The sequence below is a fragment of the Lithobates pipiens genome, unplaced genomic scaffold (genome assembly GCF_037356315.1).
Source record: "Lithobates pipiens isolate NorthernLeopardFrog02 unplaced genomic scaffold, aLitPip1_a1.2 Scaffold_23, whole genome shotgun sequence".
NCBI classification, from domain to species: domain Eukaryota; kingdom Metazoa; phylum Chordata; class Amphibia; order Anura; family Ranidae; genus Lithobates; species Lithobates pipiens.
Genome location: NW_027507785.1, coordinates 6,487,775 through 6,508,763, shown reverse-complemented (window position 1 = coordinate 6,508,763; position 20,989 = coordinate 6,487,775). Strand labels below are relative to the sequence as shown.

General features: G+C 46.3%; 1 protein-coding gene across 1 annotated transcript in view; it reads left to right on the top strand.

The window, feature by feature from the left end:
• LOC143927175 (transmembrane O-methyltransferase homolog) overlaps positions 1 to 20,989 on the top strand; it is a 53,030-nt gene that overhangs the window by 12,119 nt on the left and 19,922 nt on the right. The window contains exons 2-3 of the mRNA XM_077451128.1: positions 5,464 to 5,733; positions 17,837 to 18,033. Of these exons, the coding sequence (XP_077307254.1) occupies positions 5,472 to 5,733; positions 17,837 to 18,033 (459 nt within the window). The 5' untranslated portion in view covers positions 5,464 to 5,471. The remainder of the gene's footprint in view (positions 1 to 5,463; positions 5,734 to 17,836; positions 18,034 to 20,989) is intronic.

Here is a 20,989-nt window from a genome sequence, read left to right as displayed (position 1 = left end):
TTTAGAGTGTTTGATCTGCACTCTCCCACGTGTTTTCTTTTCTTCTAGTCTCAGCTATCTATTTGTCTTTGTTAGGGATGAGCCAAACACCCCCTCGGTTCGGTTCGCACCAGAACCTTCGAATGGACCGTAAATTCGTACGAACTTTAGAACCCTATTAAAGTCTATGGGACTCGAACGTTCAAAATCAAAAGTGCTAATTTTAAAGGCTAATATGCAAGATATGCAACAGACAATACCAGCAATAAGGGGTATCTTCAGGTGTATACTGTGCTGGAGGCACACAACACCCACTTTAACTCCTGCAGATACTTGTATAAGAGAACACCAGCAATAAAGGGTAGATACAGGTGTATACTGTGCTGGAGGCACACAACACCCACTAACTACTGCAGATGCCTGTATTAGAGAACATCAGCAAAAAAGGGTAGATACAGGTGTATACTGTGCTGCAGGCACACAACACCCACTAACTACTGCAGATGCCTGTATTAGAGAACATCAGCAATAAAGGGTAGATACAGGTGTATACTGTGCTGGAGGCACACAACACCCACTAACTACTGCAGATGCCTGTATTAGAGAACATCAGCAATAAAGGGTAGATACAGGTGTGTACTGTGCTGGAGGCACACAACACCCACTTTAACTCCTGCAGATGCCTGTATAAGAGAACACCTGCAATAAAGGGTAGATACAGGTGTATACTGTGCTGTGCTGGAGGCACACAACACCCACTAACTCCTGCAGATGCCTGTATAAGAGAACACCAGCAATAAAGGGTAGATACGGGTGTATACTGTGCTGGAGGCACACAACACTTTAACTCCTGCAGATGCCTGTATAAGAGAACACCAGCAATAAAGGGTAGATACGGGTGTATACTGTGCTGGAGGCACACAACACCCACTTTAACTCCTGCAGATGTCTGTATAAGAGAACACCAGCAATAAAGGGTAGATATAGGTGTATACTGTGCTGTGCTGGAGGCACACAACACCCACTAACTACTGCAGATGCCTGTATTAGAGAACACCAGCAAAAAAGGGTAGATACAGGTGTATACTGTGCTGGAGGCACACAACACCCACTTTAACTCCTGCAGATGCCTGTATAAGAGAACACCAGCAATAAAGGGTAGATACAGGTGTATACTGTGCTGGAGGCACACAACACCCACTTTAACTCCTGCAGATGCCTGTATTATAGAACACCAGCAATAAAGGGTAGATACAGGTGTATACTGTGCTGTGCTGGAGGCACACAACACCCACTAACTACTGCAGATGCCTGTATTAGAGAACACCAGCAAAAAAGGGTATCTTCAGGTGTATACTGTGCTGGAGGCACACAACACCCACTAACTCCTGCAGATGCCTGTATTAGAGAACACCAGCAAGAAAGGGTATCTTCAGGTGTATACTGTGTTGGAGGCACACAACACCCACTTTCACTCCTGCAGATTCCTGAGAAAAGAACACACTGTCCCTGCCTATCTTGCTCTTTCCCTGCACGCCGGATCAAACTACACAAGGCCGCCACGCTGGCGGCCTTATATAGTGTGGGGCGTGTACTAAACCCCCTGAGCTATAATTGGCCACAGGCATCCTGCCTGTGGCCAATTATGGCTCTCCTCGCTGCCGGTCGCTGTGATTGGCCAAGCATGCACTGTGACCCCGCATCAATCATGAGCCAGCAATGCACTGCGATGGCGCAGTGCATTGTGGGCCGTTCGTGCCACACGAATTTGGAGCGAACGGTCCACAAAGTTCTGAATTCACCGAACAGACGAACGGCCGATGTTCGAGTCGAACACCGAGCTCATCCCTAGTCTTTGTATATATGTGGAGCTTGCAAGGAAGAACAGTCTGCTTTGGTTACAGTGATGGGCTCTGTTTCTGAAGATTATACCTACTTTTCCTTTTATTTAAAGCATTAAAGGCAGAAAAAGCCAGGCAAATAGCATTTTCAACAGGAAGCCTGGTAAAAACCTCTGCCTTAGTTCTGATCTTAGTGGGGACAGCTACAGGTGGAGAAACCCAAGAAGAAAAATGTAGTATATAAAGCAGCTTTTCAACAATGCTTAGCATAGTGTATCTATGGGACAGCCGCATTGTCACCCTAGGACAGGAGGTACATTAGAACTACAGAACACCTCCCCCTCACCTCATGTATATTATGTATATAACACTGCTTGCACAGTACAGAGGTGTCCTGTACCTGGTGGAGAGCTTCCCTTACTTCTGTCCAATACCCACTGGGGATTAATGTCAGGGCAGGGTAGGACGAGGCACTGGTGTTGGCGGCGGGTTACAGCAGATAATCTGAAGTCGGTTGTGGATATTATTGAAGTGCTCAGACCAGATCAGTGGAGAATAGTGGTTCACAGATCAGGCACAGGAGCCTGTAGGTGCAGGAGGCAGAGGTGTAGTCAGGGAAAACAGGAGCCAGCAACAGCCAGGCAGCAGATGTAAGAATTCAGAAAGCAGAAGAGAAGTCAGGCCAGGGTGGAGATCAGACAGGCAGCAGAGGTAGCAATTCAGAAAGCAGAATATACCATAGGCTAGGGTGGAGATCAGACAGGCAGCAGAGGTAGCAATTCAGAAAGCAGAAGTGAAGCCAGGCCAGGGTGGAATTCAGACTGGTAGCAGAGGTATCAATTCAGAAAGCAGAAGAGAAGTCAGGCCAGAGTGGAGATCAAACAGGCAGCATAGGTAGAAATTCAGAAAGCAGAAGAGAAGTTAGGCCAGGGTGGAGATCAGACAGGCAGCAGAGGTAGCAATTCGGAAATCAGAAGAGAAGTCCGGCCTGGGTGGAGATAAGACAGGCAACAGAGGTAGCAATTCGGAAAGCAGAAGAGATGTCAGGCCAGCGTGGAGATCAGACAAGCAGCAGAGGTAGTAATTTGGAAAGCAGAAGAGAAGCCCGGTCAGAGTGGAGATCAGACAGGCAGCTGAGGCAGCAATTCAGAAAGCAATAGAGAAGTTAGGCCAGGGTGGAGATCAGAAAGGTAGCAGAGGTAGCCATTCGGAAAGCAGAAGAGAGGTCAGGCCATGGTGGAAATCAGACAGGCAGCAGAGGTAGCAATTTAGAAAGTAGAAGAGAGGTCAGGCCATGGTGGAGATCATAAAGGCAACAGAGATAACAATTTGGAAAGCAGAAGAAAAATCAGGTTAGGGGGAGATCAGATGGGCAGAAGAGGCACCACGAAAGCAGGCAAGGGAGAAGTCAGGACACAAGCCAAGGTGAGCAGCAGGAGATACAGATACACCAGATGCAAGCCAGGTCAAACCCAGGATAGCAGAGCATTAGTCAGGTCACAGTAGCTGATGAGCACTCAGCAACTCTCCTAGATTGTGCTGAGCTTTAAATAAGGCATTTGGCTCCAAAAGCAAATGTACGCAGAGCAGTGACCCAAAGACTTAGACCATGGCAGGCAAAATACAAAGGTTCTGAACTTCAGGACTGCCCATGCACCTGCCCTTCCTGACAACAGGACAACTCACAAGAGTTCTGGCAGGATCAACAAGTACTTGATTGCAGATATCACAAACCAGTGGCGGTGCGTCCATAAGGGCACACTGGTGCCGCCCCCTCTCTCCAGCCATCCCCTCTATCACCAATAGATAGATTCATGCATTGCAAGAATCTATACATGGCCACCGCTGCCACCCCCTAGTCAGGCACCTGGCCCCTTTTCAGGCATCAAGCACCTGAATTACAGTGGCGGGGGTGGTATTGAAGCACCTGATTAGAGCCATAGGCTCTAACAGGCATCAAAAAAGGTAAACAGCGAGCTTCATACTTGGCGCTCGCAGTTCACCCAGCTGTGTTAGAATAGCAAATCAATACTAACTTTCCTAACACTTAATCGCCTCTCCGCCAATCAGGTACTCGGGTCTGTTACCTCTCACCTGATTGGCTGAAACGACAGGCGCTGTGATTGGATGCCTATCATAGCAGAGGATGGGAGGAGAGGACAGGAGAAGACATTGAGGACATGGAGGAGCGACGCTGCTGTCACCTGCTGCCCCACCGACACAGGGTAAGTGCCGGATGGGCGGGAGGGCACAATGGCAGCATTCAATGGGCACAGTCAGAAAATTTGATGGGCACAGTGGCAGCATTTGATGGCACGGTGGCAGCGTTTGATGGGCACAATGGCAGCATTTGAGGGCAAAGTGGCAGCATTTGATGGGCACACTGGTAGCATTTGATGGCACAGCGGCAGCATTTTATGGGCACAGTAGCAGCATTTGATGGCACAGCGGCAGCATTTTATGGGCACAGTAGCAGCATTTGATGGCACAGTGGCAGCGTTTTATGGGCACAGTAATAGCATTTGATGGCACAGTGGCAGAGTTTGATGGGCACCGTGGCAGCATTTGATGGCACAGTGGCAGTGTTTGATGGGCACAGTGGCAGTGTTTGATGGGCACAGTGGCAGCGTTTGATGGGCACAGTGGCGGCATTTGATGACACAGTGGCTGTGTTTGATGGGCACAGTGGCTGCGTTTGAGGGCACAGTGGCTGCGTTTGATGGCACAGTGGCTGCATTTGATGGCACAGTGGCTGCATTTGATGGCACAGTGGCAGCATTTGATGGCACAGTGGCTGCGTTTGATGGCACAGTGGCAGCATTTGATGGCATAGTGGCTACGTTTGATGGCACAGTAAGGCTGCAATTGATGGGTTTTTTTTTCAGTTTGTTTGCCCCCCCCCCCAAAAAAAAATTGAGCACCAGCCACCACTGCACAAAACTCTTTAATGGGATATTCAACATACACAAAGGTAGTGAAGAAGATACATTCATTGTTGGGGATTACAAGACTGTTGGGGGGGACCAGTTTTATACAAAAAGATCCAGTGTAGCTAAATAACTGGGAGCAGATGGTAAAGTCAGGAATATGCAGGAGATGACGCACAGCTGCAGGAGAGACCTGAACCCAAGGGTGCTACCTTATGCAAATCTCGCATCTGAGGACGCCTTTTCGTCCCACCTGCTTGATATGACAGGGGGGACCCCACTGACCAATAGTGATGGGCGGTAAGTGAAAGGAAATCTCTGTCTATGGAGCTGATATCTGTTCCAAGGTCTACGTTGACCCTGGTTTACCAGAATCCATCAATAACAGAGAAGAACGAATTTTCTAAATGTACTAAAAATTTTAGTCAGTTGGGTTTCGGTGGAGCATTCCTATAATTCAGAAACTTCTCAAATCTGAACCAAAAACCCCACCAAGGTCAATGGAAATCCAAACCCAGCTAGGAAAAAGGTTTGTATTAATAGAGCAGCAAATGAGGCAACGATTTTGGTTTGGGAGGCTCCTTAGAAGGAATGTCTGCGGGCTGGTTGGTAAGTAGGCTTGGGTTTTTTCCTGGGCATTCCCCAGGCTTTGTTGTTATCCCTAGAACGAATGTATGAAGGGCATCACAGAATCACCTGTCTATCTTCCTTCGAAGGTTGGAACATGGTGTCCCCAGCAATAGCCTTGGCCTTCATCCCCTTCATCATCACCCTGATCATCCGCTACCGCCATTATTTCCTGCTCTTCTACCGAGCCGTGATTGTGCGCAGGATTCAGGACTATCTGACCGGCATGCCGCGCGAGGAGCGGGCCTTCCAGTACGTCATGCTTCACGCCATTCCCGGGGACCCCCAGCACGTGCTCAACACCTTCGACCAGTACTGTCTGCACTGCGAGCACCTCAGCAACATTGGACCTCAGAAAGGTGGGTCACTCAGTTTTATTCTAGCCACTGATGAGTATCTCCAAAAAGGTGTACACCCTCCACCTTCATATGCCGCAAGTCTAATTACCTGTAATATTTACCGTATCTACCGATGAAAAACTAACGTTAAAACGAAACTCCACAAAAAAAAAAAAAAAAGAAAAAACGTTTCGACGTTTGCTATGTACCAATAAAAGACCTCCAATGATGGGTGTCCTGTTGTGTGGATAGCTGTTGCTTTGGGTAAAACGCTTATGCCCCGTACACACAAGCGGATTTTCCATTGGAAAAAACTTGGTTGGTTTTTCCGATGGACTTACGCTCAAGCTTGGCTTGCACACACACAGTCACACAAAAGTTCTCTGAACTTTCGACCGCCAAGAACGTGGTGACGTACGTAAAGAAGAAATTGAAAAGCGGATTTTTAAGGCTGCCACTATAATCCCAGCAGGGAAGGAAAAGTACTCAAAGGTAAAATTAAATATCAAAAATGTATTAAATATCATTAGAAAACATGTTGCAAAGGTGAATACATGGGTGTGCCATACAGTCTGCTTTATAAGACCGATGTGGCTGGACAAGGAAACCTGTAGGGGTGGCCTGAGCAATGTTGAGTATGTTATCATAACAGTCATCTTCTATCTGAAGGCCATCTGACTGGATCACAGTGTCAGCCCCAATAGATCACTACTATGCATTTCGCTGTTAGCTTCCTCAGGACATCCTATTGATACATGATGAATGCACATGGGAGGAACGGGACATCCAAATCCCTCTCCACGTGGATTTCTCATTCATACTGTGGCAGGGGTGTCCCTCATTACGAGGACCAGCATCCGGGAGGACATAGGCTCTTCCAGAGAGACACCTGTAGTGGTGGCCTTAGGAATGTTGAGTATGTTATCATAACAGTCATCTTCTATCTGAAGGCCATCTGACTGGATCACAGTGTCAGCCCCAATAGATCACTACACGTTTCGCTGTTACCTTCCTCAGGACATCCTATTGAGACGTAAAGAAAAAACACATGGGAGGTATGGGACATCCAAATCCCTCTCCATGTGGATGTCTCATTCACACTGTGGCAGGGGTGTCCCTCATTATGAGGACCAGCATCCGGGGGTACATATGCTCTTCCAGAGAGACACCGGTACAGGTGGCCTTAGGAATGTTGAGTATGTTATCATAACAGTCATCTTCTATCTGAAGGCCATCTGACTGGATCACAGCGTCAGCCCCATTGGATCACTACGTGTTTGCACGAGAAGTGCCTGGTTACTGAGTTGGGAAGGACATTGACGAGTTCACAATTTTCCCGTACCACAAAGGAAGCGGGAAACGTTCCAGGTACAGTTGGAAAAAAGTTCCTGTTCACCCTCAGTTGATTGTTCAAGTTTTGAGTCAACGTGCTGACTGCCATGGTTTCTGGCTAGAGATCTGTTCAGCTTTGAAGTGCCCAGCTGCGAGTGGCTACTCTCTTTGTGGAAGTAGAGACTTTGTTAAACCTGCAGTTTAAGGTACCTGAGTTCTTCACCCCGTGCCCTCTGTTCCCTAAAAGACTGTGTTTTGTGAAAGTTCTACTGCAAAATAAAACCTTTTGAAAGGACTTTATCTGTGTCAGTATACAAGTCGTTGGGTATCAACCCTGGGAACCCCTAGATGTGGAGGAGCAGGGCAGGAGAAGGTAACCGGTAACCCCATTCAGTCAAGGCCGCCCTGCAACGTGTTATGGCCGCTACATAGGTATCAATATTTTGGCTGTAAAGTAAGGCTTCTCTTATAAAACCTAGCAAATGATAGCATCCCATAAAAAAGAAAATATAATGGAGAGAATTCTATAGGTCTAATGCCGCGTACATACAAGGGGTTTTTCCATCAGAAAAATCTTGGATGGTTTTTCCGTCGGGATTCCGCTCAAGCTTGGCTTGCACACACACGGTCACACAAAAGTTCTCGGAACTTTCGACCGCCAAGAACGCGGTGACGTACAACGCTCTGGCGAGATGAGAAAATTAAGTTCAATGCTTCCGAGCGTGCGTCAGATTGTTTCCGAGCACGCGTAGGAATTTTGCCCGTCGGAAAAAACGTGGATGGTTTCGCTGATTGCGCTCAAGCTTGGCTTGCATACACACGGTGACACAAAAGTTTGCTGAACTTTCGACCATCAAGAACGCGGTGACATACAACGCTACGACGAGTCGAAAAAAATTAAGTTCAGTGCTTCCGAGCGTGCATCGGATTGTTTCCGAGCACGCGTAGGAATTTTGCCCGTCGGAAAAAACGTGGATGGTTTCGCTGATTGCGCTCAAGCTTGGCTTGCATACACACGGTGACACAAAAGTTTGCTGAACTTTCGACCATCAAGAACGCGGTGACATACAACGCTACGACGAGTCGAAAAAAATTAAGTTCAGTGCTTCCGAGCGTGCATCGGATTGTTTCCGAGCACGCGTAGGAATTTTGCCCGTCGGAAAAAACGTGGATGGTATCGCTGATTGCGCTCAAGCTTGGCTTGCATACACACGGTCACACAAAAGTTTGCTGAACTTTCGACCGTCAAGAACGCGGTGACGTACAACGCCACAACGAGCTGAGAAAATTAAGTTCAATGCTTCCAAGCGTGCGTCGAAATGTTTCTGAGCATGCGTAGGAATTTTGCGTGTCGGAATTGCTACAGACGATTAGAATTTCCGATGGGAACTTTTTCTGACCGAAAAATTGAGAACCTGCTCTCAATCTTTTGCTGGCTGGAATTCGGCCAGCAAAAGTCCGATGGAGCATACACACAGTCGCATTTTCCGACCAAAAGCTCTCATCAGTCTTTTGCTGGCCCGAATTTCCGATCGTGTGTACACGGCATAAGTTTCATTTTTTTAATCAACGGGGCTATCTCCTCCAAGAAAACCTTCATCTTTGGGCAGTGACACCATAAATGCAGAAATGAACCCCTTTGGTTACATCCCCTCCAGCAATTAACATTCGCAGATGGATATATCTGAGCCAATCGAACCGGTGTACGATACCATCTTGTCAGGAACTTATAAGACATCTCCTGTATATGGAAACTTATTGAAGTATGGTGTGTCGCTCCCATCACCCTTTTTAATTTGTTCTGATGTAAAATTATAGACTAGTTCTCTTTCCCATTCCCAAATGAAATAGGGAGCCGTCATATTTTGGGCGCTCAGAACCAGCCTATACATTCAAGACAACATATGACCCGGCTCTGATAAGTTATCACACCATTCCTCAAAAGTAGTAAGCGGGTTCGCTGGCCTGATCTGGTGCTTCCACTTATTGAACAAGTCTGTCAGTTGACGGTATTTCCATACAGCCATTGGTACTTCCCCCAGTATTCGAACCAAGTCCACCAATGGAATCACTTTGCCCGGTGGGGCCACGCCAGCGCAATTACCCTTCCCATCCATTGCCCCACTCCCTTTCTCTTCCTCCGGGGGAAACCAGGGAAATCTTTCCAATGGTGTTATAAGGGATATGGGGGGGGGGGGGGCAAACTTTCCCGTACTGTTCATTCTATCCCAAATGGATAGCGTTGTCTTCGTCAGTGGTGATGCATATTCTAACAAACCCCTATAAGAAGCCGGGAATTCAGGGGGCTCCGGCCAAGTTCCTACCTGCTAATGTTTTCTCCAAGGGCACCCATATATTACTAGCAGAGTCATGGTCTCCTCAAAATCTCGTGTGCCAACCTAGGATGTTTATCTCCCCACACAAAAATCATAAAAGCCCTTCATATTTGTTTAAAGAATATCTGTGGGAGTGTTATGGGTACGGTATGCAAAAAGTAAATAAGCCTGGGAATTACACTCATTTTAAGCGCATTTACCCTGCCAAACCACGTCAGAGTATGACTTCTCCAATTTTGCAAGTCTTTTATTATGGATACCATCAAGGGCCCATCGTTTTTAGATCATATAGGTGCTTTACATCTGAAGAGATAAAGATCCCTAAATAGAATATAGAATCAAGGCGCCAAACAAAAGGAAAAGATTGTTGCCAGGTGTTCCTCATCCTCAAAGGCACATGGATCATCATCAACACTGATTTCTCAATATTTATTTTAAAATTAGATATGAGGTCAAACCTGTTGTCACAAGGGCCACGTACCTGATGTGAGACTGAAGTAGTGGGGAGGCCTCCCTTGCACCTCAGGTCCTTAAAGCCTCTGGAGACGGAGACAGAGACCTGGTGGTCATCGAGTGGCAGGGGTGCGGAGCACCGTACAAGCCTTAGTCCGGGATCCGAGCCGAGGTCAAGTCCAGTTGGGCAGGGAAGCATAAAACGGTTAATCATAAGAAGAATGGTCGAGATCCAAGCCGGGGTTGGTTCCAATCTGGCAGCTGAGTACAAAAGGGGCAAAGAAGTAGAATGGTTAAGGTACAAATCTGAGGTCAATGGCAAGCAGCAATCAAGAGTAATCAAATAGGTTTCCAGGTCACAACAGGTTCAGACAGATCACACACTAACTAGCACATGAACAAGGGGGGGACTGAAGATAATCCAGCAATTTGGCAGTGTCTGGGCTGGGTTTATATAGGGAAGTTTGAGGTCACTTCCTGTGCGCCTCCTGGGCATTTTCCCGCCTTTTTCCATCAGGTTGATGTCACTTCCTGTGTGCCTCCTGGGCATTTTCCCACCTTTTTCCATCAGGTTGATGTCACTTCCTGTGTGCCTCCTGGGCATTTTCCCACCTTTTTCCATCAGGTTGATGTCACTTCCTGTGTGCCTCCTGGGCATTTTCCCACCTTTTTCCATCAGGTTGATGTCACTTCCTGTGTGCCTCCTGGGTATTTTCCCACCTTTTTCCATCAGGTTGAGGTCACTTCCTCTGCGCGTTCTGGGCATTTTCCCACGCAGCTGCGGTTTGGCACCCTGAGGCGTCTTTGGCGCATGCTCAGTTGGCACGGATTTCCTCTTGCGGCAATGCGCCATTGGTGCATTTGTAGTAAGCCGTGGACTCTTACACCTGTCTATTTACAACATCAGTTCCGTCAAAGACACTTGAGGAGAAGAGAGGTACAACAGTAGATCATCTACGTAAGCTGAGATCTTATGTTCCGTTAATCCAATACAAATCCCCTTAATTTTTCCTATTTGCCCTAATTGTGCGCAGAAAGGGCTCCAGCACCATAGTAAATAACAATTGGGACAGTGGGCACCCCTGCCTAGTCCCATTTCGAATCTCAAAATAATCTGATAGTCTACCATTAACTTTAACCCTTGCTCTAGGATCTGCATACAGTGCCGTCACCCATCCCATCATCCGCTCTCTCAGACCCATCTCCCTCAAAACTCCGACCATAAACTCCCACCCCACCCTATCGAATGCTTTTTCAGCATCCATTGAAATTACTACACTCGGGGTCCGGTTGGGTCCATTATGCATCCAATGCAATACATGCAGGGCCCGAATAGTATTATTTCTAGCCTCTCAGCCCTTCATAAACCCTGTTTGATCTGGGTGAATCAATTTAACTACCGTATTTATCGGCGTATAACACGCACTTTTTTCCCCTCAAAATCCGGGGAAAATCATGGGTGCGTGTTATACGCCGATCCCCCCGCCGATCTGCCGATCTGCGCTCTGTGGAGCGCCGCCGATATTTACCGAGTTGAGCCGAGTGTACTGTGTACTCGGCTCCGCTCTCAGTCACGCCCAGTCCCGCCTCCTAGCCTTTACGTCCCGCCATTGGCCCGGTGTTGTGTCCATCACAGGAGCCAGGAAAAGGGGCGGGACGGGGGCGTTACTGCGAGCAGAGCCGAGTAGCCAAGTACCCTCGGCTCGGCTCGGTCTTTGTCGGCGGCGGGAGGAGCCGAAGATCTAGGCGGCGGGAGGAGCCGAAGATCTCGGCGGCGGCGGCGGGAGGAGCCGAAGATCTCGATGGCGGCGGCGGGAGGAGCCGAAGATGGCGGCGGTAAATGGAGGGGGACAGTGTAGGGCTGCAGGGGGACAGTGTAGGGCTGCAGGAGAACAATGTAGGGCTGCAGGGGGACAGTGTAGGGCTGCAGGGGGACAGTGGAAGGCTTCAGGGGGACAGTGGAAGGCTACATTGATGGGCATTTAAAATGTAAGGTTTTTTCCTTAAAATTGCCTCCTAAAAGTTTTTTCCCTTAAACTTCCTTCCTAAACTTGGGGTGCGTGTTATACGCCGGCGCGTGTTATACGCCGATAAATACGGTATATGTTCTGGTATCCTTAGGGCCAGAAATTTAGCCAGGAGCTTAGTGTCTGAGTTAAGGAGGGAGATGGGTCGGTAGCTGGTACAGCACTGAGGGTCTTTCCCTACCTTCGGGAGAACCAACACATAAGCCAACAGTGCCTCTGGAGGCAATGTGTTAGAGACTGAGAAAAGAGTTAAGGTATCTACAAAGAGGAGCCAACAGGATTGGGGAAAACTTTTTATAATGCATATTTGTGAAACCATCAGGTATCTAATGGCAAAGCCGCAATCGCTCCGCCCAGCTCTTCAATGGAGATTACTTTCTCCATTTACTCCAAGGCCACAGATGGAATGGCCTGTAGCCCTGAGGCCTCAAGATATTCCTGAACTCTATCCAAACGTCCACCCTCCTCCGCCCCCATGGGAACTTAGTCTATGTTATATAGAGACACATAAAATCGATGGAAGTCTATCTCTGCCTTCATGTGACGCAGTTCATGCCAGAGGCAGCCCCTCTTACCAATCGTGCAAAGCCCTCTCACATTATATGATACAATCTTCATTCTACCTGCCGTTCTCTCAATACTCCCATAAGTCTCTTACTGTGCTGCTGTGCCTGATCGATGTCTGCGCCCGGCCTTCTGAGCTCTCTCACCTTGGATGCATCTGATGAGAAGAAGGAGGGAGAAAAACAAAACAAAAAAACACAAAACCATCTAAAAACTGTAACCTGCTATGGCACTGTCTGTGGCACATCCCTCTAAAGGGATGGTGAATCCGGGCAGAGGTGCACCACCTGTGCCTGGAGCCCCCCCCCACTTCCGCTTTTTGGCAGGAAACAAAGTGTCTTGTCTCGGGACCAACTTATTGGGGAAAAGATGGATAAAAACATGAACAGGGTACCTTGTGAACCCCGGGCTTCCATTTATATTCTTATATCATTTTTTTGCGGTATTTCAGTGTATTGGCTCAAAAATTCCTACCAAAGTGCATAAAACAAACAAGTATTTTGGGGGGGAAAAGAAAAAAATAGGGGGGTTAAAAAAAGGGGGGGGGAATTGAGAAAGGACAGAGAGACAGCTCAAAAAAAGGGGGGTAATAAAAAGGGAGGGGGAGGGTGGTGGGGGATTAAGAGAGGACAGAGGGAAAAAAACAACATCCCCCCCAGTCAACTCTAGACAATCTGTTCCTTTCTTCTTAGCCTTTTTCACTTTACAACGCTACTCAGGCATATCCTTCTACAACAGGATTATAGTTCTGTCTTATCCACATCAATCTTCCATCGACCTTTATCTGGCACTTGTTGCCATCGTTCTGGTCGTTGTGGTGATGGTTTGTTGTTACTCAAGCTCCAATCCGAGAAGTCCACCAGGGGGAGCTCCAGAACTTCTATGAAGTGTTGCAGGTCATCTTTAGTTTTAAGTGTTGCTGTTTTCCCATTCCGGGTTGCTACAACCTTAAAGGGATATCCCCAGCGATAGTTTACATCAGCTGCTTGTAGAACTTCCAACAAAGGTTTAATCGTTCTACATTGCATAGGGGTTCTATATGATAAATCTGGAAATAAAGTTATTTGCGCACCTTCAAAATCATCCATGGATTTATTATGGGCTGCTTTCACGATGGCTTCTTTCCCTGGATATCTATGTAGTTTACAAATGATATCTCTTGGTTTTTCCGCATTTTGGGGGGTAGGGGCGAGGGCACGATGGACTCTGTCTATTTCAATCTTATCCGGTGCGGATGGCCCCTGAATAAACTGGAACAGACTGATCACCTTTGGAAGCAATTCAAAATGTTGTGTTATTTCAGGCAGGGCCCTTATACGTATATTTTGTCTACGATCTCTATTTTCTTGGTTATCCACCATTTGATCTAACGGAGAATTCAACACTTCCTCATGATGTTTTGTCATATCTTGGATATCAGCCACTCCTTGTCTAATATCAACCTGGCCCATCCCCATTTCCTCCACTCTGTGCATCAGTGCCCCTATATCCCCCCTTAACCCCTCCACAGCCTGTTTGCAGGATGATTCAACAGCAGTAATTGAAGTAATTGAATGCCTTTCTTTGTAGGAAGTGCTAGTAATCTTCTATCTGAATGCCAGCTGACGGGATCACAACGCCAGCACCAATGCATCACTACACGTTTCGTTGTTAGCTTCCTCAGGAGATCCTATTGGTACGTGATGAAAACATATGGGAGGTATGGGACATCCAAATCACCATGAGGTAAAGATGGGAAAAAAAAGGGGGAAGAAAGGGGAAGGGAAGATAAAAGAGCTCGCCCAACTCGCTCCGATGGAAATGGAAGAAGGTACCAGACAGCCTAATGAAGAGCCTCATTCATGTGTGGCAGCTTTTGAATGATGCTCTGGCATTGATAGTGGGTAATGAATTTGATGGTGAGTAAAAAAAAACTATTTATTCCCTTGGACTAGACTGGATGCACAGTGTGATGTATTCTATTTGAGTATTCCTGATGGAAATAGTCAAAGGCGCTGTCCTCTCTGGAAGAGCCTATGTATCCCCAGATGCCAGTCCTCGTAATGAGGGACACCCCTGCCACAGTGTGAATGAAACGTCCACATGGAGAGGGATTTGGATGTCCCATACCTCCCATGTGTTTTCATCACGTATCAATAGGATCTCCTGAGAAAGCTAACAGCGAAACGTGTAGTGATCCATTGGGGCTGATGCTGTGATCCAGTCAGATGGCCTTCAGATAGAAGATTACTGTTATGATAACATACTCAACATTGCTCAGGCCACCCCTACAGGTTTTCTTGTCAAGCCATATCGGTCTTATATAGGAGACTGTACATACTATGGCACACCCATGTATTCACCTTTGCTACATGTTTTTTTTAATGATATTTAATACATTTTTATATTTTATTTTACCTTTGAGTACTTTTCCTTCCCTACTGGGATTATAGTGGCAGCCCTAAAAGTCCACTTTTCAATTTCTTCTTTATTTTCTTTATATTATTGTTCACTGATGAAGGGCCCCTTTTATTAGTTATCAATGGGATGAGGACCCCCCTATATTAGTGGTCAGTGAAGAAAGACCACCTTATATAGTGGTCAGTGAGATAAGCCCCCCTTATTTTAGTGGTCAGTGGAATGAGGACCTTTCTTATATATTGGTCAGTGGAGAAGGACCCCCACTTATATTAATGGTCAGTGAGATAAGGACCTCCTTATATTAGTCATCATTGGGATGAGCAACTCCTTATATTAGTGATCAGTGGAGAAGGACCCCCTTGTATTAGTGGTCAGTAAGATAAGCACCCCCTTACATTGGTGGTCAGTGGAGAAGGAGCCCTTATATTAGTGGTCAGTGGAGATAAGGACCCCCTTACATTGGTTGTTCGTAGAGAAGGACCCCTTATATTAGTGGTCAGTGAGATAAGGACCCCCTTACATTGGTGGTCGGTGGAGAAGGACTCCTTATATTAGTGGTCAGTGGGATAAGGCCCAGCTTATAAAGTGATCGCTTGGAGAAGAACCTCCCTATATTAGTAGTCAGTGGAGAAGGAGCCCCTTATTTTAGTGTACTGTAGAGAAGGATCCACTTATATTAGTGGTCAGTGGGATAAGGACCTGCATATACATTGTATTTGTGATCAGTGGAGAAGGACACCTATATCTGTGGCCAGTGAAGGACCCTCTTATATTTATGGTCAGTGGAGAGGGATCCTCTTATATTAACAGTCATTGGAAAAGGACCACTTTCATTGGTGGTCAGTGGAAAAGGACCCTCTTATAATAGTTGTCAGTGGAGAAGGATCCCCTGTATTAGTGATCAGTTGAGAAGGACCCCCTGTATTAGTGGTCCATTGAGAAGGACCCCCTGTATTAGTGGGCCATTGAGAAGGACCCCATGTATTAGTGGTCAGTGGAGAAGGACTCCCTGTATTAGTGGTCAGTGGAGAAGGACTCCCTGTATTAGTGGTCAGTGGAGAAGGACCCCCTATATTAGTGGTCGTGGAGAAGGACCCCCTGTATTAGTGGTCGGTGGAGAAGGACCCCCTGTATTAGTGGTCGGTGGAGAAGGACCCCCTGTAATAGTGGTCGGTGGTCAGTCACTTTAATTGCTGTAGAGAAAATTTGGGATGTACATCTGTGGTCAGTGGAGAGGGATCCTCTTATATTAACGGTCATTGGAGAAGGACCACTTTCATTGGTGGTCAATGGAAAAGGACCCTCTTATAATAGTGGTCGGTGGAGAAGGACCCCCTGCATTAGTGATCAGTGGAGAAGGACCCCCTGTATTAGTGATCAGTGGAGAAGGACCCCCTGTATTAGTGATCAGTGGAGAAGGACCCCCTGTATTAGTGGTCGGTGGAGAAGGGCCCCCTGTATTAGTGGTCCATTGAGAAGGACCCCCTGTACTAGTGGTCAGTGGAGAATGACCCCCTATATTACATGTAAAAGATTTGTATAGATGGGGTTTGATCAAAAGATAAAATGGTACCACATCCCAAACAGTAAATATTTAAAGATATAGGGAAGAAACAAACAGGGGACTGGAGGGTAACCAACCCCCGGGACTTTTAAGACGGTACCCAGTATCATAAACAGAGAATAAAATCAATATAGTTTTATTGAAAATACAAATATATAAACAAAAAACGTTTCCAGAAAAAGGAAAAAGTGTATAAATATACGTAGCAAGTCTTAACATACAAGGACTGGTGCAGAATCATACGGAACTACACATGTTATCGAATTTGTACATTATATATGCTGCATTTTTCTCTCTACATGTTTCGCTCTTCTGAGCTTCTTCAGGACATTACAGCGTGTACATTTATACAGAAAACTGAAAAATATACAAAAATAATCAATAAATTTAATTAATTAATGCATCCCAAAAAGTTTTTTTGAAACACATATAGATCTGTCAGCTACAGTATCTGCTCGGGTCTCAGTTGGTCGAGGCAGATATATTCCTTATCAAATGAAATTTTCAAACAAGGACATTATTGCAAAGAAACACGAAATAGATACAAGTTAATAAGTCCTAAGATTAAATATACATGAGACTTTAACATTGTGAACAAAAACGGATAGTAACAAAACTATCCAATTGGAGATTTCAATTAAGTTTTCAAAAATGGCCGCCTTACCCATTGAATCTTTAAATTCATACTTTTCAGGGAAATAATTAGGTCAGATGTTGATAAGTGAGGGAGAGAGAAAGACCCCCTGTATTAGTGGTCCGTGGAGAAGGACCCCCTGTATTACTGGTCGGTGGAGAAGGACCTCCTATATTAGTGGTCAGTGGAGAAAGACCCCCTGTAATAGTGGTCGGTGGTCAGTCATTTTAATTGCTGTAGAGAAAATTTGGGATGACCTGACTGTGCTGTCTGCTAGGGCTGGACAGATCACAAGACACAAATTCACACCGGTTGGATCTGTTGCACTGCGTTTAGCGCACATTAACATGCACTGCATTCGGACAACACCATTAATTTCAATGGGCTGCCTAACACACCACAATAGCCCTAAAATAGGATTTGGATATTTTTATTGGTGCACACCATAAATCCTGGTAGAACATTGTAGTGAGCTGCTGTGTAGGTGTGTTGGGGTCACCATTTATAGGGATCATCAGGGCACCAATGCATGTCACCTGCAGTACTGCACATTGGGGCAAGTCATGCTATAGCATGGCGCACTGAAGTGAACAGGCCCTCTGTTTTTTATTTCCTACTGGCAGGATTTGCCCTTACTTCCTCTCTTGGTGCTCACACAGGAAGTCAGTGCCAATCCCCCAATTGGGGAAAACAATAAAAAAACTTGGAGGAGCATTTCTTTACTTGTTAAAGTCTTGCTGCCCTAGGCAGCAGCCCACATGGCCCCTCCACCCATAAAACCATTAACCCCTCCGTCTCTTCTTTCCTCCCTCAGGGAAGACCCTGGATCGCCTGGTCTATGAAAACGCCCCGCTCAACGTGCTGGAACTGGGCACATACTGCGGCTATGCCACCATTATCATCGCCCAGGCCCTGCCACTGGGAGCCCGCCTCTACACAGTGGACTATAACCCCAAGAGGGCCGCCGTGGCTGAAAAGGTGATCCGATTGGCTGGCTTTGATGATGACACGGTGGGTACTGTCTCTATTCACCAATAAGTAAATCCATCTAGAGGGTGCGGCTGATGGTATAGCAGATCACGTGACCTCTATGGGGGTCTAGCACTAACTGGCACCACCGTTATTAATGCTACTTAAACACACTGCAATCAGTGGTCAGTAGAAGATGGCCCCCCTTATAGTAATGGTCAGTGGAAGAAGGACCCTCTTATATCCGTGATCAGTAGAAGAAGGACCACCTTATATCAATGGTCAGTAGAAACGTGACTGCCTTATACTATAGAGAGAAGAGAAAGTAGAGCCCTATATTCTCAAAAACCATTACAGATTTTGTAGGAACAACATGTAGAGCCCAACATATTTAAAATATATAACAATCTTTATTCCCAAAATTTCTAAAAAACATATTTGCATAAAACCATTACAGCACCCTCTGCATTCAGTATGTCAACAGATACCCAGTCCCAAGCATGGAGATACACATTGTATATTGTGCATTGTGATAGTATTGTGTTTAATAAATAGAAGTCCATATCCGTAAATATTTTCTTCTATCTTTTCATGTGACAACACTGAAGAAATGACACTTGTCTACAATGTAAAGTAGTGAGTGTACAGCTTGTATAACAGTGTAAATTTCCTGTCCCCTCAAAATAACTCAACACACAGCCATTAATGTCTAAACCGCTGGCTAGGGATGAGCCGAACACCCCCCGGTTCGGTTCGCACCAGAACTTGCGAACGACCCCCGCGTTCGGTACGAACGTTAGAACCCCATTGAAGTCTATGGGACTCGAACGTTCGACTTGGAAAGTGCTAATTTTAACGGCTAATATGCAAGATAGTGTCCTAAAAAGGGTTTGGCGACCTGCCTCCTGCCTCAGGGGACATGGGTCACTGCAAAAAAAAGTTTTAAAAACTACCGTTTTGGCGGGAGTACTGATTTTAATGACGATTAAAGTGAAAAAAAAAAAGTGAAATATTCCTTTAAATATGGTGCCTGGTGGGTGTCTGTAGTATGCCTGTGAAGTGCCACGTGTTTCCCGTGTTTAGAACAGTCCCTGCACAAAATGACATTAAGCGGAAATAACACCATTTAAAACTGCTTGCGGTTTTAATGTTATATCTGGTTCCTGCAATATGGTTGAAAATCATTCAGAAAAATGGCATGGGTAGCCCTCCCTGCCCATTACCAGCCTATTTGGGTCTTGTACGCATATTAAGGGGAACCCCGTACCCATATTAAAAAAAGGAAATGCGTGTGGTCCCCAGGCCCTATATACTCAGAACAGCAGTATACAGGCGGTGCAAACAAGACAGGGACTGTGTAGGTTTGTTGTGTTAAGTTGAATCTGTTTGTAATTTTCAACTGGTACATTTTTAAAGTGTAGCTCCAGTCAAAAAAAATATTTTTAAGCTTTTTGGAAAACATAGGGATGGGTTATCACCCCTGTATAATTTGTTTTGTCGTCCATCTTTTTTCATCTCACTTGCTGTTGTCTCCTTCCGTTTGCAAGTAGGAGATGTTTGTAAGTTGGATGTTTGAAAGTAGGGGCCTGCCCTATATGCTCTGCAGAAATGGCGGAACAAGGTGTTGGTTTTGCAACAACATTGTAAGCCCTCAAAGTGACTCTTGGTGGGCGCTGGAGCGCCCTGCTGTGAAAGATTATATCAAGAATTGTAATTACATGCCATTGTTGAACAGTGGTAGAAAAATTTACCTTTGGTGGTTGTGGTGCTGGTGCCACAACACTATAAGTCCTCACAGTTACTCTGGGTGGGCACAGGAAGGGGCCCTCCTGTGAAATATTATATCAAGAATTGTAATTACATGTCCCTGTTAAACAGGGGCAGAAAAATTGGGCCTTAGGCACTGGTGCCATCACACTGCAACCTCTGCCATACACTCTAGTTTTATTGCAGGAATTAGCCCTGCTGCAAAGCATTGCATCAAAAATTGTACTTAAACGCCCCTGTTAAACAGGGGCAGAAAAATTGGGCCTTAGGCACTGGTGCCATCACACTGCAACCTCTGCCATACACTCTAGTTTTATTGCAGGAATTAGCCCTGCTGCAAAGCATTGCATCAAAAATTGTACTTAAACGCCCCTGTTAAACAGGGGCAGAAAAATTGGGCCTTAGGCACTGGTGCCATCACACTGCAACCTCTGCCATACACTCTAGTTTTTTTGCAGGAATTAGCCCTGCTGCAAAGCATTGCATCAAAAATTGTACTTAAACGCCCCTGTTAAACAGGGGCAGAAAAATTGGGCTGCTGGCATCACCCAGAACCAAAAATGTTCTTCCAACATATCAGCGGAGGAGGAAGAGGATAGACAATCAACATAACAGGACAGTCACTCAGCATCAGCATAGGCAGTCTTGAAGGGATGTGGTATTTCAAAAAAAATTATTCGGTTACATCAGCTTCAGGTGCTTGGTAGCTGTGGGTGATCCAAGACTGATTCATCTTGATGAAGGTCAGTCGATCAACTGATTCGGTGGACAGGCGCACCCTGTGATCGGTAACGAAGCCACCAGCAGCACTGAAGGTGCGTTTCGAAAAAACGCTGGATGCAGGACAGGCCAGTAGCTCAATTGCATACTGTGCAAGCTCTGGCCAGTGATCCATCCTCAAGACCCAGTAAGCCAGAGGATTTTCAGTGGGAAAGGTGTCCAAGTCTGACCTTGCCCCTAGGTATTCCTGCACCATGTAAATTAGACGCTGGCGATGGGTGCTGGAACCAATCATACCTTGGGGCTGCGGACTAAAAAATTGTCTGAAAGCATCAGTCAGACGGCCACCTTCTCCACCGCTCCTTCTGGCTGATGCCTCAGCAACATGTTGTCCAGGACCAGGAGTTTGTGACCTCCCAGTCTCTGGGAACGCGTTGCACAGAGCTTTCTGCAAGGCCTCCCGGAGATGTCTCATCCTCTGCTCCCTCTGCGATGGCAAGATAAGGTCGGC